This window comes from Corapipo altera, unplaced genomic scaffold, assembly GCF_003945725.1.
Source record: "Corapipo altera isolate COAL_440 unplaced genomic scaffold, ASM394572v1 0, whole genome shotgun sequence".
Lineage (NCBI taxonomy): Eukaryota > Metazoa > Chordata > Aves > Passeriformes > Pipridae > Corapipo > Corapipo altera.
In genome coordinates, this window is record NW_020884872.1 from 39753587 (window position 1) to 39772773 (window position 19187).

The 19187-nt window shown below is 38.9% G+C and overlaps 2 protein-coding genes across 2 annotated transcripts in view; one reads left to right on the plus strand and one right to left on the minus strand.

Annotated features, from left to right (window-relative positions):
- Positions 1-19187, minus strand: part of UBAC2 (UBA domain containing 2) — a 95385-nt gene that overhangs the window by 57364 nt on the left and 18834 nt on the right. The gene's annotated exons all lie outside the window — the stretch shown is intronic.
- On the plus strand, positions 14041-18571 carry GPR18 (G protein-coupled receptor 18). The gene is made up of 2 exons (XM_027644775.1): positions 14041-14102; positions 17261-18571. The coding sequence occupies exon 2, from the start codon at positions 17305-17307 to the stop codon at positions 18268-18270; it is 966 nt and encodes a 321-aa protein (XP_027500576.1). The 5' UTR covers positions 14041-14102; positions 17261-17304; the 3' UTR covers positions 18271-18571.

The window sequence follows — 19187 nt, forward strand, 5'->3', positions numbered from 1 at the left end:
ACTGGTGTCAAAAAAACCCCCAAAATACCTCAGAAGCTAAATAAATTTGTGCTTTATTTGTTCGAAACAAACTGGTGAAACAAAAATATCCCTTAATTCGAAAACTTAGATTTTAATATTTGAGAACTCTTACCTGTGCTTCCCAAAAAACACTTGCTGGTCTTGGTAACAACACCAAGCAAATGAAATACTGTGGGCAATGTCACATTTTGCTCTCTCCATTTAGTTTCAGTTTCAACTTTTTAATATTTTGTAACAGGCAAAGATTACCAACAAAGTGGTTAAAATTCTGTGCAAACTAATGTTTTCCACTCTTAATATCTACACCACTCGTATAGAAACTGGCTGTATGGAGAAACTGTTTCTAACTAAAATTTTAAATTATTTGGGTTTTTTGAAGTGTATTATTACAAACAAAAATAAGGTCTGCTTTTATCTTTTAAAGTTTTGTTGAAATATAAAAGATAGTAATCAATTTATCTTTCCTCTATTTTCAATTTTATTTTTAAAAGTTCACAATGTTGGTACATTGTGCAACTCTTGGTGGCATCACTTCACAACCCCCTGCCAACTCAACCCAAACTTCATTACCGTTTCTCTTTCTTCACACAAAACAAGAAAAATGGGAATTGTCTTGTCACAGCATGTTTCACTCTCATCTGCTACCCTGATTTTGAGAGACAAATACTAAATCACTTAGAGACATGCAATGTCTCATAATAATATGCCTATTGTGGAGTTTCTTCATAACAGCTACTGCTTCTAATAGCCCTTGTTTAAAATTATCCAGTGCAGAAAACCAATTACAGCTCATTAATCTTTAAAAAGGGCTAAGGCAGCTGGCATTATTTAGCCAAGTTGGCAGAGACACATGTAATGTTTACCTCCATAAGCTGCTTACAGAATACTGACTGCAGAGAATAATCCTGCTGCAGGGCAGAACAGTTTTCTCACCATAAATAAAAACACATTTCAAATTGGAATAATTACACTTAGTTCACAGATCTCAAACCGTGGTCGGTACTTTCCACTTAACAAAAGCAACTAAACCTAAGTGTGAAAGTGTTGACAGCTTGCAATAAACAAATGCCACTCAGTACTCTGAACTTGAAAGGTGCAGCTTGTCTCAGGGAAGCCCTTTCAAAGATACCTACCATCTTGCTTCCAGACACACTTTACCACTGGGAACACTTTGTGACTTTTTCTCAAATTACCTCCCACTACTTTCATCCTCTAAATACTGTTACCCAACATGTATGCCCCCCTGAGAGGTGCAATAGCAGACAGACTTCACATCCTAACTGAAAAGCAGAGGTAAGTATCCTAATTATTGTGAAAATGGAGCACTGCCACATTTCAGGAACACCCTCAAAATCCTCAGCAAATCCCGACACCATTTAAGAAACACCCGATTATCCATTTGTTATTGCAGTCCGATATCTTGAATGGTACAACTTTGTACAGGGCAGAGCTTTTGGCTTATAGTGACTCTTCTTACAATTACTGAAAGGTCTTGGTGTGATACACTGTGGAGAATCCGAGTTCAGGGCTTATGGTCTTCTAAACCATGTGTCCACCTCCTCTGGCAGGGGTCACTGACTCTACAGCAACACATGCCTTAACCTCAGGTACCCGGAGCTGGGCTGAAGTAATCAGCTTCAGTGAAACTTTTGCTGCAGAGAAACAGAAAGAGAATGTCTTGTTCTGCCTTCCAGTTACATGTTTCCATCACTTTCCTTGCTCTGGCACTGGTATTCATCCACCCAGAAGTGAGCAAATTTAGAAACTTAAACCAATGGGAAATGATTCCTGAAAAAAATATAATGTATACAATGTCTTATTTTTAAACATTATTTTAATCTCCTGATAGCCACTGCCTGTAAGAAGCCAGATGACTTGTGTTACAAATGGTAGATAGGAAGGAGGACAGGCTGGAGCCAAGAGCTTGCTCCATAAGCAGCAGCCTATGCTTCAACCAGCTCAGCCTTGCTATAAAACTGCACCTTCAGCAGGTGAAACAAAGCCACATTGCTTCTTCGTGGTGCCTCCTGTGCAAGAGGAGGAGGAGAACAGAGGAGTGGAGAACACAGCTGGGAAGACATGTTTATAGTTCAAACCAGCACAGCTCCTTCCATCAGTTGAATGCAAGTCAGAGTTCTGCTCAATTCAGAGTACAGGTGCCTCACGCTCTCTTACACTAATCAAGTGTCACTTTGCATTTGTTAGGAGTATTTTTTGTCTACAATTATTCTGTCTCTTCTGCCCCACCTATTAAGATCTTTGTATTTCCCTCAAGAGCTTAAATACATTAGGTCTCATTTTCTGATCCTGTCTCCTTACTCTTTCACCTCTTTTCACAATCACTACTATATTAAGCAGAAATTACTTTAATTGAATAACTGGTACATATATTTGACCACATTTTTGGGGGGGATGGGATAAATCATTCAGAGTCTCGAAGTGCATAATGTAAGCACTGAAGGGCAAAGACTTTTAGCTTAAGAATACCAGTAAGGTGGATTCCTAACTGTCTGCTCCCCTTGTTGGTTGAACATAGTGTGGAAGGAGTGAAACCGTTTTCCATTTGCTCATCTCACACTTCCGACACAAAGAAGGGGTTCAGAAGTAGATGTGAAAATGGAGATATGCATATGGATAAAACATCTCAATCTCCATTCATGGGTAAGAAGTCCTTCTTTTCCTTTGTATGAATATTTGCAAGAACATTCACTGGGATTATTGCAAACACTTCCCTCTCTCAACCACAGCCCAAAAAAAGCTACTTAGAGAAAGAACATAGTGCTCAGGGTAAGAGAGATTGAACTGGAAAACAGCTACTGTTTCGGGCCTCTAGCCAAAGCACAACTTTCATTAAGGTGTAAATACACCTCCAACTTTTATTTCTGGAGTGGAAACATTTGCTAACAATTCCACTGTGGGGCCCGTGCCTGGTGTTTACCTCTAGCTTCCTTGCCATCTCACAGTCTGCTGTTCACTACGACAGCCTGTGCAGAGACAGTTATTGCCCTGAAGAAGCCAGAAACATTCCTGAATGACCTTTATAAATATATTTTTTTAAGTGTTTGACATCCAGGAGGCACAGAAATGCCCCAGTTTTAGAAATAGAAGGGTTTAGATGAAACACCACCAGATGAATTCTGAGGAGAATCTTAAAAACAAAAGAGGAAAAGCACAGGATGTTCTACTGCTTCAGCCACACAGGCTTCAATCATCTTTCATGCTTGTGGCAAAGCACAGAGCTACCACAGGCTTGAAGAGGTGTAGTGTGAGGAAAGACTGCAACAAATGAACATCCCATTATGGAAAAGGATCATTAGGCAAAGGCAAAACAAACAAACAAAACTACCTCTCATTAAGGTCTTGCTAAAACTCATGGTGACAAGTGACAGAAAAACTCTCCACAGAAAAGCACAGAGATACAGAGATTACTATTGAGTGTCCCTTTATGAAACTGATTTTATTTTCCTAAGTGTACAAGGCACACAAGTAAAAACATAAGAAACCTGAACAAAAGGTTTAAAACTGAGAAAGGTATTTTGTCTCATACCATAGAGAAAATCAGCTTGTTTAAGAACTGCAAGAGATTATTATGTGCTTCTTGTTGACTGACTGTTTCCAGCTGGGGTTTAGTGGATGTGCTTTTCCAAGTCCAAAAGCTATTCCCAGACCAGAAAGGAATTACAAAAAGCAAAAAAACAGATGTGGGCTGACTGCCTTGTTAGCTGAGACAGTCCTGAACAAAAGCTGCCCCTCAAATGGAATGCTGTCATCACAACTAACTCATCTACATCCTGACCAATCTCTCCGTATTGTCAGAAAACTGGAAAAGGTGTCCTTATGTCTGACTGACTCCAGAACAGAGGAAAACATTTTTAAAAATAGCTCTGAGAAACCATCTCAGAGTTCCTGCTCGTAACACACCCAACTTAAGCACTCAAAATACATAAAGTACGTTCCACCAAATGACTGACATCCCTAACCAAAGCAAGAGTGTCACCCTTCACATCTGTGTAATACACCACAGTACTGTCAGCTTTGAGTAAGCTGAACCTTGATGGACAAAAGGATGACCTAGCCCACCTAGTCTGAAGCTGCTGCGTATCTGATACACTCACTCAAACTATGCCTATGTGCAAGGCGAGCAGTGGGCAAAGCATCATGTATGGACATGCTTCCAAGGGGCTCACTGAAATCCAGAGGGACATGGGGATATACATCCCAGACTGAGTAAAGCCTGGACAGGTATAGCCTGGAAGGAATGTTTCTGTGAAGGACAGCTGAGCCTTTTACAAACTTTATGAATCTAAAGAGAACTCTCTAGCAGTTCTTAAAGATCTCGGCGCTTACTCTGGTCAGCTGCCATTTGTGAGGCACTCTACTGAATCAAGAAGAGTGGGCAACTTCATTTAAGATAAGCACTTACTTCAATAGGCCTTTCAGACACATATAACCTCAAAAGTGGACCTTTATACTGGGAGTGGTCCAGCTTGCAACGGAGACTGGTTTTTAACTGTATCTAATACATTTTCATTCTACAGACTTCTGGCCTTAGAGAAAAAACACTTCATAAGTAATGATCCAAGACTCTGGCATGCCACACATCTGAATTCAAAAGAGTTATTATTTCATCAATTTGCTTTTCAACATGATTAGTTTCATAGCCATTCATACTACATCTGAGAAATACTTTCAAAGCATGCAGGTCCTACCTGAACTTATGGCTCCAATGACTTTACCTCTTTCCTGTTTCTGAAGTAAAGGAAGTGGAGAGGGCACACAGGGTATCATCAGCCTCCCAGAATCATTTGCATGAACAAGTCTGACTACATGACAACTGCCTGTGGTGGGGAAGGAGAGGTGGGCAACACAGATGAACGAGAACTTTAGCCTTTCCTACCAGCTTCTGACATGTGATCCTCCACTGAGCTATGAGTTTCCACATTTCAGCACATAAACCCTGCTTCTATCCACCCTCCTGATCATACATGTGGTCCACATCACCCAATCCATACCTAAGCAACCCAAGAGCATACCTTGTGTGACAGGCTGAATAGGGTCTTCACTCCCTGCTGCCCACTGATATAAGCACTAAATGATATTAACAGTATCTGTATTTAGTGTAATGCTTGGGCAGAGCGGAGCCAGAGGATAGCAATTAATGTTGACCTATGTGGCAAAGCATGTAAGCTGTTTTGCCTTGTTTATCATGATCTAAGTTGGAGCTAACAACCAGAATGTGACTCATGTATCTGCTATTCAAGATTTTGAGTGTAATTCTGTAGAACAGTCGAGTAACTGGCTGCTCCTTAGTGCTCTTCTACAGTAAATATTATTATCAAATATTGTATTATTTCTTGTCTGAGTAATTTTTAAACTACTTTTGAATTCTTGGTAAAAAAGTTAAATCTCTTCTAACTTACAATATTATGTTGCTGAGAACACAGCTGCACTGGGCAGGGCACATCTCAAGGATGAAGTTCCACCGCCTCCTCAAGATCTTGCTTTATGGTGAACTTGCCACCGGCTGCCACAAGAGAGGAGCCCCGAAGAAAAGACACAAGGACTCCCTGAAACAACATCTCGGCCTCGGCCATATTGACCACCACAACTGGTCTACTCTGACCTCAAATCAGGAGGCCTGGAGACACACCATCTATAATGCTGCTGCTTCCTTCAAGAACACACGCAGGATCACTCTCGAGGAGAAAAGACAACGCAGAAAGAACCGTGTCTTGCAGAATATACCACCTAAGGAGTCTTTCTGCTGTGCCTTTTGCAATCGGATACGTCTATCCTGCATTGGCCTTATCAGCCACCAGTGTGTCTGTAACAAATGTGGATAGAGCCTTTCCCAAATCTTTGTTCACAAAGCCTAGCCATGATAATGACAATATTATAATGAATATATTGTAAGAGACATCATAACATCTTCAAAGGCTAAAGATTAATAAAGAGAGGTTTTAATATTCATCTTATTAATGCAGTTTGGCTTACTTCACAATGCTTTAAAATTAAAATGCTTCCCACAATTTTGGTTATTTTTGGTCAAGACACCATTCACACCTCCTTTTGACTCATGGCTGTAGCTCAACTTTTCCAATGAGTAAGTATTCTAAGGCCCAAATTGCTGGCAGGAAATTGTTTAGCTTGTTCATGATAAAACAGAAAGAAAATAGAAAAGCTGTAGTAGAGAAGTGATTTCTTTGCAAAAAAATACTTCCCCATTAAGACCATCAAATAACACTTTACACAGCTACAGACCAAGGTATCTGAAGCAAAGTGATGACTAAACAAAAGGAGAATATTCAGTAAGCACAAAATAAAAGCAAAGAGGAAATTTTAAAAGATCTTCTTATTTATACAGAAAGTCTTCAAAGTCATTTAACTCTTAAAAAGAGAGATTCTAATTTCTTACTTCTTTAGTGAAGCAACTGTGTTAGTTTTTTTACTAATGTATGCAGTCTTCTGTCTCCTTTGTTTTTTAAAGTCTCAGTCATACAACTGTGTCTCCTCAGAAAACCACTGAACTTACTAAATCAGCTTCTGTCCATTACTTTGGTAAATCAAGAGGGGTTTCTTTGAAGCATCAGTCACTGCAAGACCTCCTCTGTGAAGTTACTTTATTATTCTCCTCCTCTGTCCTAAAAGAGCAATCATACACTCTGCATTTTGCAAAATGATGTGACAGGCACAGTATCTCCTCATACTATTAACATCTCCAACTGCTATGAAGAATTATTCATTCATTTTCCTTCCTTCTTCCTCCACCACAATCAAATAATTAGCTGCCTTACAAATATGGAGAGAGGGAAGAGATACATAGAACATCATTGGAATGGAAGCAGTTCATTCTGCAATGGAGAAGGATATTTTATCCCTTATATATCCCTTATGTGAAAGGATATTTTATTCCTTATATATCCCTTATGTGAAAGGATATCAGATCTTTAAAACAAAAATGTTGTAGCAATCCATGCTTGTAGCAGTACAGATAGGAGACTACTGATGTTTCTAGGATGCAATGACTCCTTTAAGCTTGTTTCCCTTCAGATCAAGTAACAGGGGGCACTGCAGTAAGTCAATTTGCAAACAATAGCTGAAATTACGATTTGTACAGAATTGTTTGGCACAGACATCTACAATTAGATGCAGGATTTCCTTTTAAATTCCAAAGGGACTTCCACATCCCTGTCTTTCTTTACTACAGTTGAACACGAGGAACAAACAAGGTGTTCCTAACTCCGGAAAGAGGAAGAGAAGAGGGGGAAAAAAACACAAGCTGCCCGTAAAGACAGAAAGAAAATTTGATCATGCCCACGTGGACTGAAAATAACCTTCAAGAGTCAACTATTAAGCTAAAAAGGAGGTCTCTATTTCCACACAGGAAAGAAGGCATTGTTTATTCTCATTAAATAATTTAACCATAAATTAACCATAAATTTTAGAACACTCCTTCTGAAAAATGAAATGCTGTGCAAAAAGATTTGTTGCTATTGCACCTTATTTTGATAAAGACAGACAAATAAAACAACAAAATCAGGATGTGGGTGGCTTAAAAACACAGGATTGCTTAATTTTTAAGATTACCTTTTATCCTTGTGCTATATAATAAAGCCAAAAGAATGGTAAATGTTGTCTCCAGTCCTTGTCCTTTCCCCACTAGGTGACTTCTCATTCTTCATTTTTTCAGGGTAAATTCACGCTATACACAGTAAGGAAGTCTCTGCTTACAACTCATTCTCAGAACTGTATCTTACTGTTCAAATAGAAATGCAACAAGTAGATCCCTATGAAATGTAACTATTTGAGCAACAACAGAATTTGCAGTTCTGTGACCACAAAAACAACCACAGCTTCCGTGCCATGCAGTACCTCCCTTCCATGGGGGAGACAAAGTGGTTTTCATTCTTTATAATCAATTTTGGTGAAAACCAGGCTAAGTAGTGCAGGTGTATAAAAAGGAACCCATTATACCTATTTTCTGCGGTTGGAAAGATCCGTTGCTATGCTAGCTAAAATCCATAGATGGCAGCATTGATCCAGTAATTAATCCTCACCACTGCAGAAGTCAAAACACATTTCATTAAACTTGTTTCTTATTGGAGGCTAAGCCCCATTTTCCAATGTCAAAGATCTTAGCATCAGGCAGTATAAGCACTGGGCGAGGAACTGTCTGTCTGGCAGTAAAGAGAAGTCAGATCCAGAATCACTACTAATAGATACTAGACCAATCACTCACCCAATAACTGTGACAGTTTAGGCCCCATAATTTTGGAAATAAACTACATCATCTAGACAGTAATGAGCACTGTGAGCCACAGGCTGCTGGTATAGTTCTTATGGTTATGCCCATATGTTGCCAATTTTGAAAGAAGAAAGAATACAGAGATGTCCAGTATCCTGCCACCTTTACTGCCCTTTCTTCCCCTATTGTCCCTTGTTCAAAACAAGCCTTGCACTCCCTCTCATTTCTGTTGTTTGGGTTAGTGCTATGAATTTGATGGCCCAGATCATCACACAGCACAGGGCTCAGCTACAAGCAAATGAATGCAATGTCCCAGATGTTCTAGGCCAAAAATAAAAATGCATTGACAGGCAGTATGATTTGGAGGCAAAGGATGAAAGCGACAGAGAATATGGGATACATGAGTCCCACTTCAGTTCCCTGATCCATCCTATCTTAAAGTCATCTTTACCAACACAATGTCTACATAAAGAAAACTGCTTAAATTATTGAACTTCAAACCTATGCCTTGACTTACTCTCTTGGCTTCCTGTCATGATAAAGCTCGGGATTTTCAGCTCCTTCCAAGTGCATGTGTGCGTGCATGGGTACCATATATATATATGTGTGTGTGTGTGTGTGTGTGTGTGTGTGTGTGTGTATAAATAAATAAATATAATTCTTGTAGTTGAACAGTTGGTTGGAAAATACAGAGTCCTCTGACTGGACTCAGCTCAGTACCTGAAAAGACAGTGATTTCTCTGAAACCACTCGCAGCCAGCTCTGCTGTCCACCTCAGCCAGCTCACTGCACCAGCTGGCCTTGTCCCGTTGTTCCAGTGCACTGAGCATACTCTCACAGCTTCTCTTTCATTTTCTGCCACAGACAGTGCTGAGCCTGTACACCAAGCAGCCCAACCCAGCAGAGATCCTAACTAACCAGCTTCACTGCTACGCAGCAGGAATTGAGCTGCTTTGTCCCAGTCTGGATTATGCCAGTCCCTTTACCATGTTGAATGCTCCCTCTCATGTCGGCTCAACTGCACCACAACACACTAGGCTTCAGAACCCCAACACATTGCTGGCTTGTTAATCTGTGCCAGAGACAGGTGGCACAGGTAGAAAAAACATTAGAAGACTCTCACTTCAGCAAAGTAAGCCACCTGCCAGGGCTGGGCACCATGCACAGGAATGCAACACACAGCAAGGCACCCTTGAATTTAAAGAACAGCACTTACTCTAATTTAAATACTTGCACAACTCACTCTCACTTCAGGTACTTTTGATTAAACACTTCACTGGTATGCTAAAGCCTATGTAGCAATTTTTCATTGTTTCACTTCTGATTAGGTATACTCAGGCTAGTAACTGAGAAAACTTGTCCAAACTCCTGAACTCTGCAGGAGTCAAAACAACTTTCCCTACTTCAGTAAAGGAATTTGAGTATGTGCAAATAAAGACATTTAAGCTCCAAATAAAGACATTTATCTTGAAACAATAACTTTATTCCTGGGAGGCATATCAAGTTTTAGAACAATACTCCTATGCACCTGAGACTTTTAAGAAGCAGTTTAATAGTAAAAACATCACATACCACACACTTAGTTAAAAAAGAGTATTGAAAAAGCTCTCCTAGACACTTCCAAACCGGAACAACTAACTCATTGCACAGTTCCTGACAATGCACATTTAAAAAAAAAAAAAAAAAAAAGTTGAGTATTCAGGTAGGTTTTAAAAATCTACGAAATATTTGTCATGAGAAACCTGCACTTTTTGAATGAAAAAAAAAATCTGCTTCCCAATGCAACAGAACCCAGGTGGAAAGCAGAACACAGACCCAACAGTTTAAGAAATATGCCAAAGGCAATGTGGGTTCATCAGTAAGCATAGAGCTGTGTTGGTATTTGTCATGAGCTAGTATTAGACTACAGACATTCTGGGATTGATGCTGTGTAATGAACCACTGTCTCTAGTCCACTACTCCACTGTCAGACATCTTACAGATGCAACTTTCATTTTAATTAATTTTTTGAGTATTGCTTCTTTCAAATGCTGACATTGATGGACAGATGAAAAACAGGCCAGATGCACTGTATATTTTTAGGGTATTTAGTGACACAGTGTGTGTCCCAGCTGTACAAGAGAAGGAGGGAGGGGAAAAAAAACCCAAACCAACCCAAGAGAAACATGGAATGTCAACTTCATCACTGTTTTTTCCCAAAGGAAAAAAAACAGTAGCTCCTTCCTCAAACCATACCAAATGTTAGCAAAACAGAGAAGGGAAAGCAAAATGTGACAGTAAATAGGATATGTCAGGTACAGCTAAGTAGGTTGCAGTTCTCTTAAGCTGCTCCATTTCCCATTCCTTCAGCTCTGCTGCAGATAGCGTTTATACTCACTCGCAGGTTGAGGAGTGGGAGAGGAGGGACAGCTATGCCATGACGCAGCCTCTGAGTAACGTGCACGTGGCAAGACTGCAAACAACTGCAGCAAGTTTATGCATTCAGTGCCATGACAACTTTTAAAGGGTAGTTTATTCTTAAACCTTCATTATGGTACAACACAATATGGGAATAAAAAATGAAGCAATTTTCCTCAAGGTTGAGAACAGTAACCCAAAACTGCATGTGAACTCACCCACAACAGCAAGCCGCTAAGTTAACAAACCGACATGGGAGAGTTGCTTTCCTGCACCACTGGTGCACTGGACCGTGCACAAGCTTCAGTTCTTTCTTTTCAATAGATTAAAAAGGTGGAAAGTTTGAAAGGAGAATATGTCCTCAAGCCTTCTCCTTACCAAACTGAAACAGAGGGTGATCCTTCTGTCCCTCTGCATGTCGAACTTCTCTGTATCAGCAGGACAAAGCTTACAGTACATGGTAAGTGGAAAGGTAAAACATACTTTTCCGTACCACGATTAAACCACCAAAGACCCAGCAGCACATTAATCCTGCAAAAGCAACAGTGTGAAGATGATCCCTTCAGTGTTGAACTTTTGCAAGTGATCAAGCTCATTTCTTCTAAGGCTTACTGCCATTTAGTGAAGGCACTGTAACAGACCACATGTGCACTCTGCCTTATCCACAGACATGAAGTATATTGGCTTAGCTTTTAACTACTTAAAATCGGATTTAACGCAACATAATGCAACTAAAATTACCTTGTTTACTCCCCGAACTTCAGAACAGCAAAAAAGACCCTGGAGGGAACTAAGCATTTACTTCAGTAAAAGCTGGAGCGGAGGAAGTACTTGCCCATCTGAGGGAAACCAATGCAAGGCACTCATTTCTAGCTGATAAAACAGCACAGAAGAAAACAAAAATAAAGCCAGGTGCTTCCTACAACAGAAACCAAAGCGACAGGGGAATGCAGCACAGCAGAGCAGCCCACTGCCTCTCACAAACCACAGGATGACTTGGGTGTTCACCTCCAAATGCTTCTCACCCTGCAGCTACCGCCAGCCTGAGCCCCTAGACAAGGAAAAGCAGACACTTGCTGGTAGTGCAAACACCTCTTTTCAGCAGACTGCAGCCAGAAAAAGCTCCCCCTCCACGCTCAGGGGGAAGGCCTGTCAGCATACCAGTAGCAGAGTGGTTTGGCTGCCTCCTTTCCACAAGGAAGGTTGTGAAAAGCCTGAGTGAAAGCAGAACACAGATTGACATGTCCATGCTGTGACAAACCAGACGGATGGCTAACCTGCCAGCAAACTCAGCAGGTTGCTGTTGCCCACCTGTGTAAACTGTGGGACTTGATTCCAGCTGCCCTCACAAGGCATGATCTCCCCTGCAGGGTCAAGATATCAGCCTCCCTTCGGAGAAAATGAGACACAGCTATAAAGGGTCACACTTCCAACCTGCCCCCAAGAAGACAGCAAGCCAAGAGGTAGTTCACAGCACACAGCTTTTCTATCCCAGCCTCAACATCTGTCTGGTTTCCATTCAAACCCAGAATCACTTTCGTAATCCCTCTTTAGCTAACGGGGGCACTGGCTGTCCACTTGCTTGTTTTAGTACATTCACAGTGCAGTTCAGGCTGGAAGGGACCTCCAGACTCCTGTATTTTTCCCAAAATAAAGTGTTCTTTCCTAGGAGAGTTCAAAAGTCTAGTTATTCTCTTCCAGAAGCCACACATGCTTTTGTTTAAACCTTTTAAAAATACATATGGCACAGAATTTCACTGAGCTTTCACTGAACAGTTGAAAACAGTGTTTCATCCTGCTGAAGCATGCTCTGGAGTTGTTTTGCTAATGATAAAGCCACGGAGGAGTTTTAAACACTGGTTAGTCCTTTTAACATACTCCTTAATCCTAAAATATTAAGTACTTTTATTTTTCTATAGGATGGTCTCAGTAGGATTTGCAGCTCATTGCATTTAAGAGGTCTTTGGAACAATCACAAAAAATTAAGTTTGGAAGGATGACAAAAAATTAAGTTTGGTATTAGTTCACCTAAACTGGAAAAAACAAATATTTAAAGGTTTTAAATATTTAATTTAATATTAGATTAGATTAATTTAAATATTAGTCTACACACTGAAAATTATCCAGGTCCCTCCCTGTGATTATCTTAACCATCACACTGACCTATGCAAATACCTACATGCTACCACAAACCCATTCAACTGAGACAAAGGGGATTTTTCACAGAAGTTATCTTTAGCACTAAGTGAGGATCACCTACCTACATTACTTTTACAGTAAGTGGAGAAAGACATTCCCACAAACAAACCTGATTCTGGCTACATCTGAACTGCAGGACTTTGCTGCTTCTGGCACCAAGGGCACATCTTGGCAAATTCCTGATGGCATGTCAGGTGAAGACTAAAACATTGCTGTTCCCTTCCTCCTTTTGCTACATTGGAGGGGGGGGACACAACAGGGTACGTGCATGCACAAGAGGTACCAAACTCCCTGCATTGTGCTTCTACATCCCAAAACACTGTTGGCAGAACCCTGAAGCTAGCAAGCACTCTACAGAGAATTCAGAATGATCTCCTTCTCTGAATGGTTCTTTCAAAGGTTGGATCATTTTTCAAGCTGACGAAGAAGAAATGTAAGAAATTAGTCTTCTTTACCTATTAACTTTTGTGAACACTCCCATCCCACCAAGGATGTCTGTTACAGTGACACAGATGAGAAATTTTAATCCATTTTAATACAGGCTTAAACCTCTCTTCATACAGCATTTTCCTGCAAAGCTCTTGAATAGGCATGCTACTATTTTAGACAGCAAATAAAATACAGAAACATTGCTGTTGTATTAGTAAAATATTCTAAGTATCGGCATAAACAAAGTTGTGTGTTCAAGTGAATCAAACTTCTCATTTCAAATTAAGTGAGTTTCTGTTACTTTCAGATTGACTACTATCCAATGCAATATAAATAATATGGGGATTTCCACAAAAAACCCCAAACAACTATGCTCTACTGAAAATACATTTACATTGTGCTTATAAGAAACTTCTGCATAATCAAGACATGTATTCTTGCAGAGACTTTTTCATAGAAATCTTTACCTAAAACACGCTTTCATTATTCCACAAACATTTAAAAGTGTGTTTGGAAAAAAATACGCAGTACAACAGCCCAGTTTGACCACACTGGAAATATGACAAAAGTTCGACTGTTGAAAGGTACTAGAAATATCAGCTCAAATACATCACACTTACGTGAAATAGTAACTTTTAAGTATGACCAATACAAGAGCTCAGAACTAGCGAGATTACGTCATCGTTTCCTGCCTATGAAGATGAGCTATTTTAGCTAAGTGAAGCTGAGCAAAGAAGAGGAAGTTTAAACCTTCTACTGATTTGGGGCCATGAGAGGAGCATCTCTGAAGAAACTTTGTAGTGCACAAAGGGTGAGTAACAATACCATACTCTATGGTAAAAAAGTAACTTGGATGTTTATGCATGTTGCTAAGATAGACTTCTTTGTTCAGAAGCTGAACATGGGCATTAATTCTACAACTATTGAAAAGATATTTAATTCTTTAAAGCACTTTCAAAATATCAGCAGCATTCTATAAATAACATTTAAAGCAAAATGATTGCTTTTGTAAAAGCACAGTACCACAAATTCTGTTGTTTAGGATTTTAACAAAAAACTTCAAAATATGCAGTACATAAAAGTACTGGTAAGTACAGTTATCACTAAAGGAAAAATGTTTGTTTTCACTAAACTAAAACCAGGAGAAGATCTTGTTGCTTGGTCTCTCTGTGCTTCACTGAAAGCCATGTCCTCCTCAGGGAAATGTGAGCATATACAAGGGACAGATAGAGAAAAAAGGGGGATTGGAAAGAGATACGTGCACTGCTACCTAACTTGTAGTAAGAATCTGGAGGAAAAGATTTAGTTCTGATTTGTTCTGAAAGTCTTTATTTTTGTACACAGCATGGCCTTCACAATTCACATCAGACATTCAAAAAATTAACTATCATTAAAAAAATAAGATTGATACAGAGAAACATCAGAGTAATCATTCACAATTAACACACATGGACTTCCAGAAACCAGCGACGCCAGAGGCTCATCAGTAAGCACTTTAATCAATACTCATAAGTGTTCCCATTATGAAAAATGACAACTAAGGCAAAGCCATCCACTCATAGGCACCCAGAGATCTACTTGGGCTGACTCAGGAGATATCAATCTGAACTCCGTGCAGACAAACACTGATGAAAAAGCAGAATAACTCTGTTCATATATAAATGCAGATGAGTAACTACATACGTTTTAAAAATCTCAATATTTCTTACATAATATTTCTACATAAATGTTTTTTATAGTGTTAAAAATTAAATTTAGGAGAAATGCCTAACTCTTACACTGACATGCATCTAAACCCACAAAGTTTGAAAACAGTGTCTTCGACAACTAAACAAAAAATTCCCCTCAAACAAACCCCGTTTGTTACAGTAGATCATTCTTTGATATATCTCAAAACTGTCACAAACTTGAAATAACCAGCAAAAAAACCATGGAACCCCTGGTTTTCCTGATAAAAGCTCACACCAGGTTCAGTTTCCTCTCTTCCCATCAACATCAGCCTGCCGGTTATTTCAGAAACACAACCTGACCAGAAACAATTACAGTCACTGCAAGTCCAAATGAGAGAAGAGCAAAACCAAAGCCAAAATCCATTCTATTTATTAATAGTCGAGTGAATTCTTCTATCTATCCCATACATCACTACTCAATTCACCTGCTAAATCAGTCAGGATCTTTAGCTAGGTAGCCATGCACTATTGTCATACACAATCACTAGCAAGACAGAAAAAAACCAGAACAAAATAGAAAAAAGCAAATCACTTGCAATACTCAGGGGTGGGGAGGAGGTGTGTGTTAAGCAACATTTGGACAATTTTATGCAACAGTAATGAAAGCGGGACAGATAATATTTCAATTGTGCTACAAAATCTTTCTTTCAAGCATATCCCATCTAACTTTCAATAATGTCTGCTATCATTCTTTAATTCTTTTATTTTTCTTATTTTTTGAGTTCTTCACACAATGAGGAATTTTAGAGGAATTTTGAAGTTTAGGACTAGATATTTGTATGCATAATTCTTTTATTTATCTGTAAACTGGAGAATTGTAAGAAAATCAGAAGCCCAAACTTCATATTTCAAGGCAGAAACTAACCTGAATAAAGTTTTAATAGGTCATATTTAAGTTAGTTACTGCATGGATACTCTTCTCAAAAGCAGTTGACGTTTGCCAGTGTCAAACCAGGATGCTAGATTAATAAACACTGGTTCAATCCCCTATGCATTTCTGTAACACTAAAAAAGTATTTGGTAACATCACAGAGAAAGCATAAACCAGATGGGCAGCAACAATAAAGCTTTTTTTAATGCATTCTTCACTTCTGGAGATAAAGCACACAGGAACTATGCACTCTTCTGCTACCGAAAACAGTCTTGGTTTCTAGTCAATACTGTAGAACTTCCTTGACTGTCACAAGTAGGAAGATCAGACAAACAACTAACTCTTTCCTCCTCCTCCTCTTCACAAAGCTGCCATAGGGCTGCTTTAAAGGCCAAGAAAGATGAACCCTCCAACACAGAGTCATGAAACTGTGACCACAGCAAGAGCCAGGAAAGTGCAGGGTTAATCAAAGTACCCATGCAAACTCCAGGTAAGGTTTGCCATCCTCAAGTGGCTCCAGAGCAAACCAGGGGATAATCTCCTTCAGCTCTCATCACCAGAGCCCGCACAATGACATTTCAGATGTCCAACTCCTATGACCCACAAGCTGAGAGAAGCAACACAACTGTGGTCTGGGGCACCTGGCTATCAACCAGCAACTTTTGCCCCCAGCACATACTGCTCACATATGGCCTAGTTCGAGACTGCAGTCTGCTTCCCATCATTTTACTTTTTCAAGTGGGAAGTCTACTAATCTATTCATCTTATCCACATGTTAGGTGGGTGGTTCTGATGCCCTGTGATTAAATACTGTATTAGAAGCTATAGAGCTACTAAGACAGCTTTTTAGTGTCTTTTCTGAAAAACAGCAAGCACCTGTTCTTTTGGGAGCTAAGTAGTCCCTACACAGATAAACAGCAAAGTCAATACTTCATTTTGCATATCCAAATGTCACTTCATGCCATGCTCACTTATTTCTTTTCATAACTAGTTTTAGTCAAAAATGTTTCAACAGGGACAACTTGAAGAAATATTAGCTTTAGAAAACAACTGTTTCAATCTGATTATCAGCTACTGAAGCACACTCAAAGTGTCCATCTTGACTTTTTGATTTCTTAAATAATAAATCCCTTTAATAATTAAAACGTGCTTATAAATACTATTTCACACAAGTCTGACAGTACATGTATTTCCCTCAGAGTACAATAATGTATTTGCAGTCAGAAAAAGTAACAAAGCTACCATGTTTTTACAGCTAAAAAATACAGTCTCATCACTAACCATAATTCTAAAACAATCTTCCTATTAGTTTTTAAAGATAGATTTTATTTGACTGAGAATAACTTCCCACATTTTATCTACTTTTAGGGTATTTATGAAGTGCAACAACTATTCCTAAGTTTAATTAAACTATGATGCCTGAAAATCACCACCCTGAAGAATATAGGATTGCGTCACTGGTCTTCTACAGTTTTGTATTCACAGTGGGATTGTTGGTGAATGCCACTGCACTATGGGTTTTCAGCTGCACTACCAAGAAGAGAACAACTATAACTGTATACATGATGAATGTGGCATTACTTGACATAATTTTCATATTTTCCTTGCCTTTTCGGATAATCTACCATGGGAAAGAAACGTGGCCTTTTGGAGATACATTCTGTCGGATTATTGGTGCTTTCACTGTATTTTATCCGGCCATTGCTCTGTGGTTGCTCACTTTTATAAGTGTAGACAGATTTATGGCTATTGTCCAGCCCAAACATGTCAAAGAACTAAAAAATACAAAAAAAGCTGTGCTGGCTTGCATTGGAATCTGGGTAATGACCCTGGTAACAACGTCCCCATTGCTGTTTTTGCGATCTGATCCAGACAAAGCCTCGAATTTCACCACCTGCATGAAAATGCTTGATATCATCCACTTAAAGGAAGTAAATACATTGAACTTTTCTCGCTTGATTTTTTTCTTTTTGATCCCCTTGTTTATCATGATGGGGTGTTACCTAATCATTATTTACAATTTTATCCATGGCAAGACTTCTAAACTGAAGCCTAAGGCCAAGGAGAGATCCATAAGAATTATAGTTACTCTGATTGCTCAGGTACTCATCTGTTTTGTGCCCTTCCACATTTGCTTCACCCTCCTGATGTTGCAAGATGAAAATACAACTTACAATCCTTGGGCAGCCTTTACTACCTTTCTCATGAATCTCAGTACATGCTTGGATGTTATCCTGTACTATATTGTTTCTAAACAATTCCAGGCAAGAGTCATCAGTGTAATCCTTTATCGCAATTACCTTCGGAGTGTGCGCAGGAAAAGTTTGCGAACTGGAAGTGTAAGATCACTCAGTAATATGAACAGTGAAATGATATAAAAAGAGAAAAAATGTCAGGGGATTTTTACAATGTAAACAAGCGATTCTTTTTCTGAATTCTCGCATTTTGACTACACATAAGAATGTTCTAGGCCAGAAGTAACAGATATATTTGTTGCACTGTAAAAATAAGAGTGGCAGAATAATAATTGCACCTCTCTGTATTTGCTCAATATCTTTTGTTTCATCTGAAATGAACTAAAACCTAGTCAGTGTTAAAACTTTCCAATGCTTTTGTCATCTCAAAAGGCTGTGAACATTGTCAGACATGAAAAAGTGACAATTAGTATAATAAAGTAGACAACACCAAAGAATTACGATGCAAGGTATATATTAATTTTTATTTGCAAAATGAAATGCTCCTGAAACTACTGTATATCTCACACTTCTAAAATTAACTTCATTCTCTCAAGATCAATATCACCATTAAAGAGAATGTATATTCATTTAATTAAAAACTTTTTTGATGCAGATTTCCTTGTAACTGACTACATTCTACAATCATAGAAATACTATCAAAGGGTATAATAATTAAACTGTTCATTACCTCCTTATGCACATTTGATGTGTACATTTATTACACCCTACTTTTGCACAAAGTATCTTTTTACACATACGAACACAGGAATTTGTCCAGCCACACTAGCAGCCTATGTCCTAGCAACAAACTCAAGGTAACAAACATGATGAGTAACTGCAATAACTACTCAAGCTTTCATCTCCTTTAGACTACTCACACACTACAAAAAGTGTATCTTTAAAATGTCAAACACATGCTTTTTCTTCCTCATCAAATCAGTCTTTAGCTACTTTCAACAGACACTCTGGAAAAGTAGAAATAAAAAAAGTCTAATGTGGTGTTTAATATTAAAAATCTCACTCCAAGAGCTTTTATTATTACCTCAGAATGTAAAACA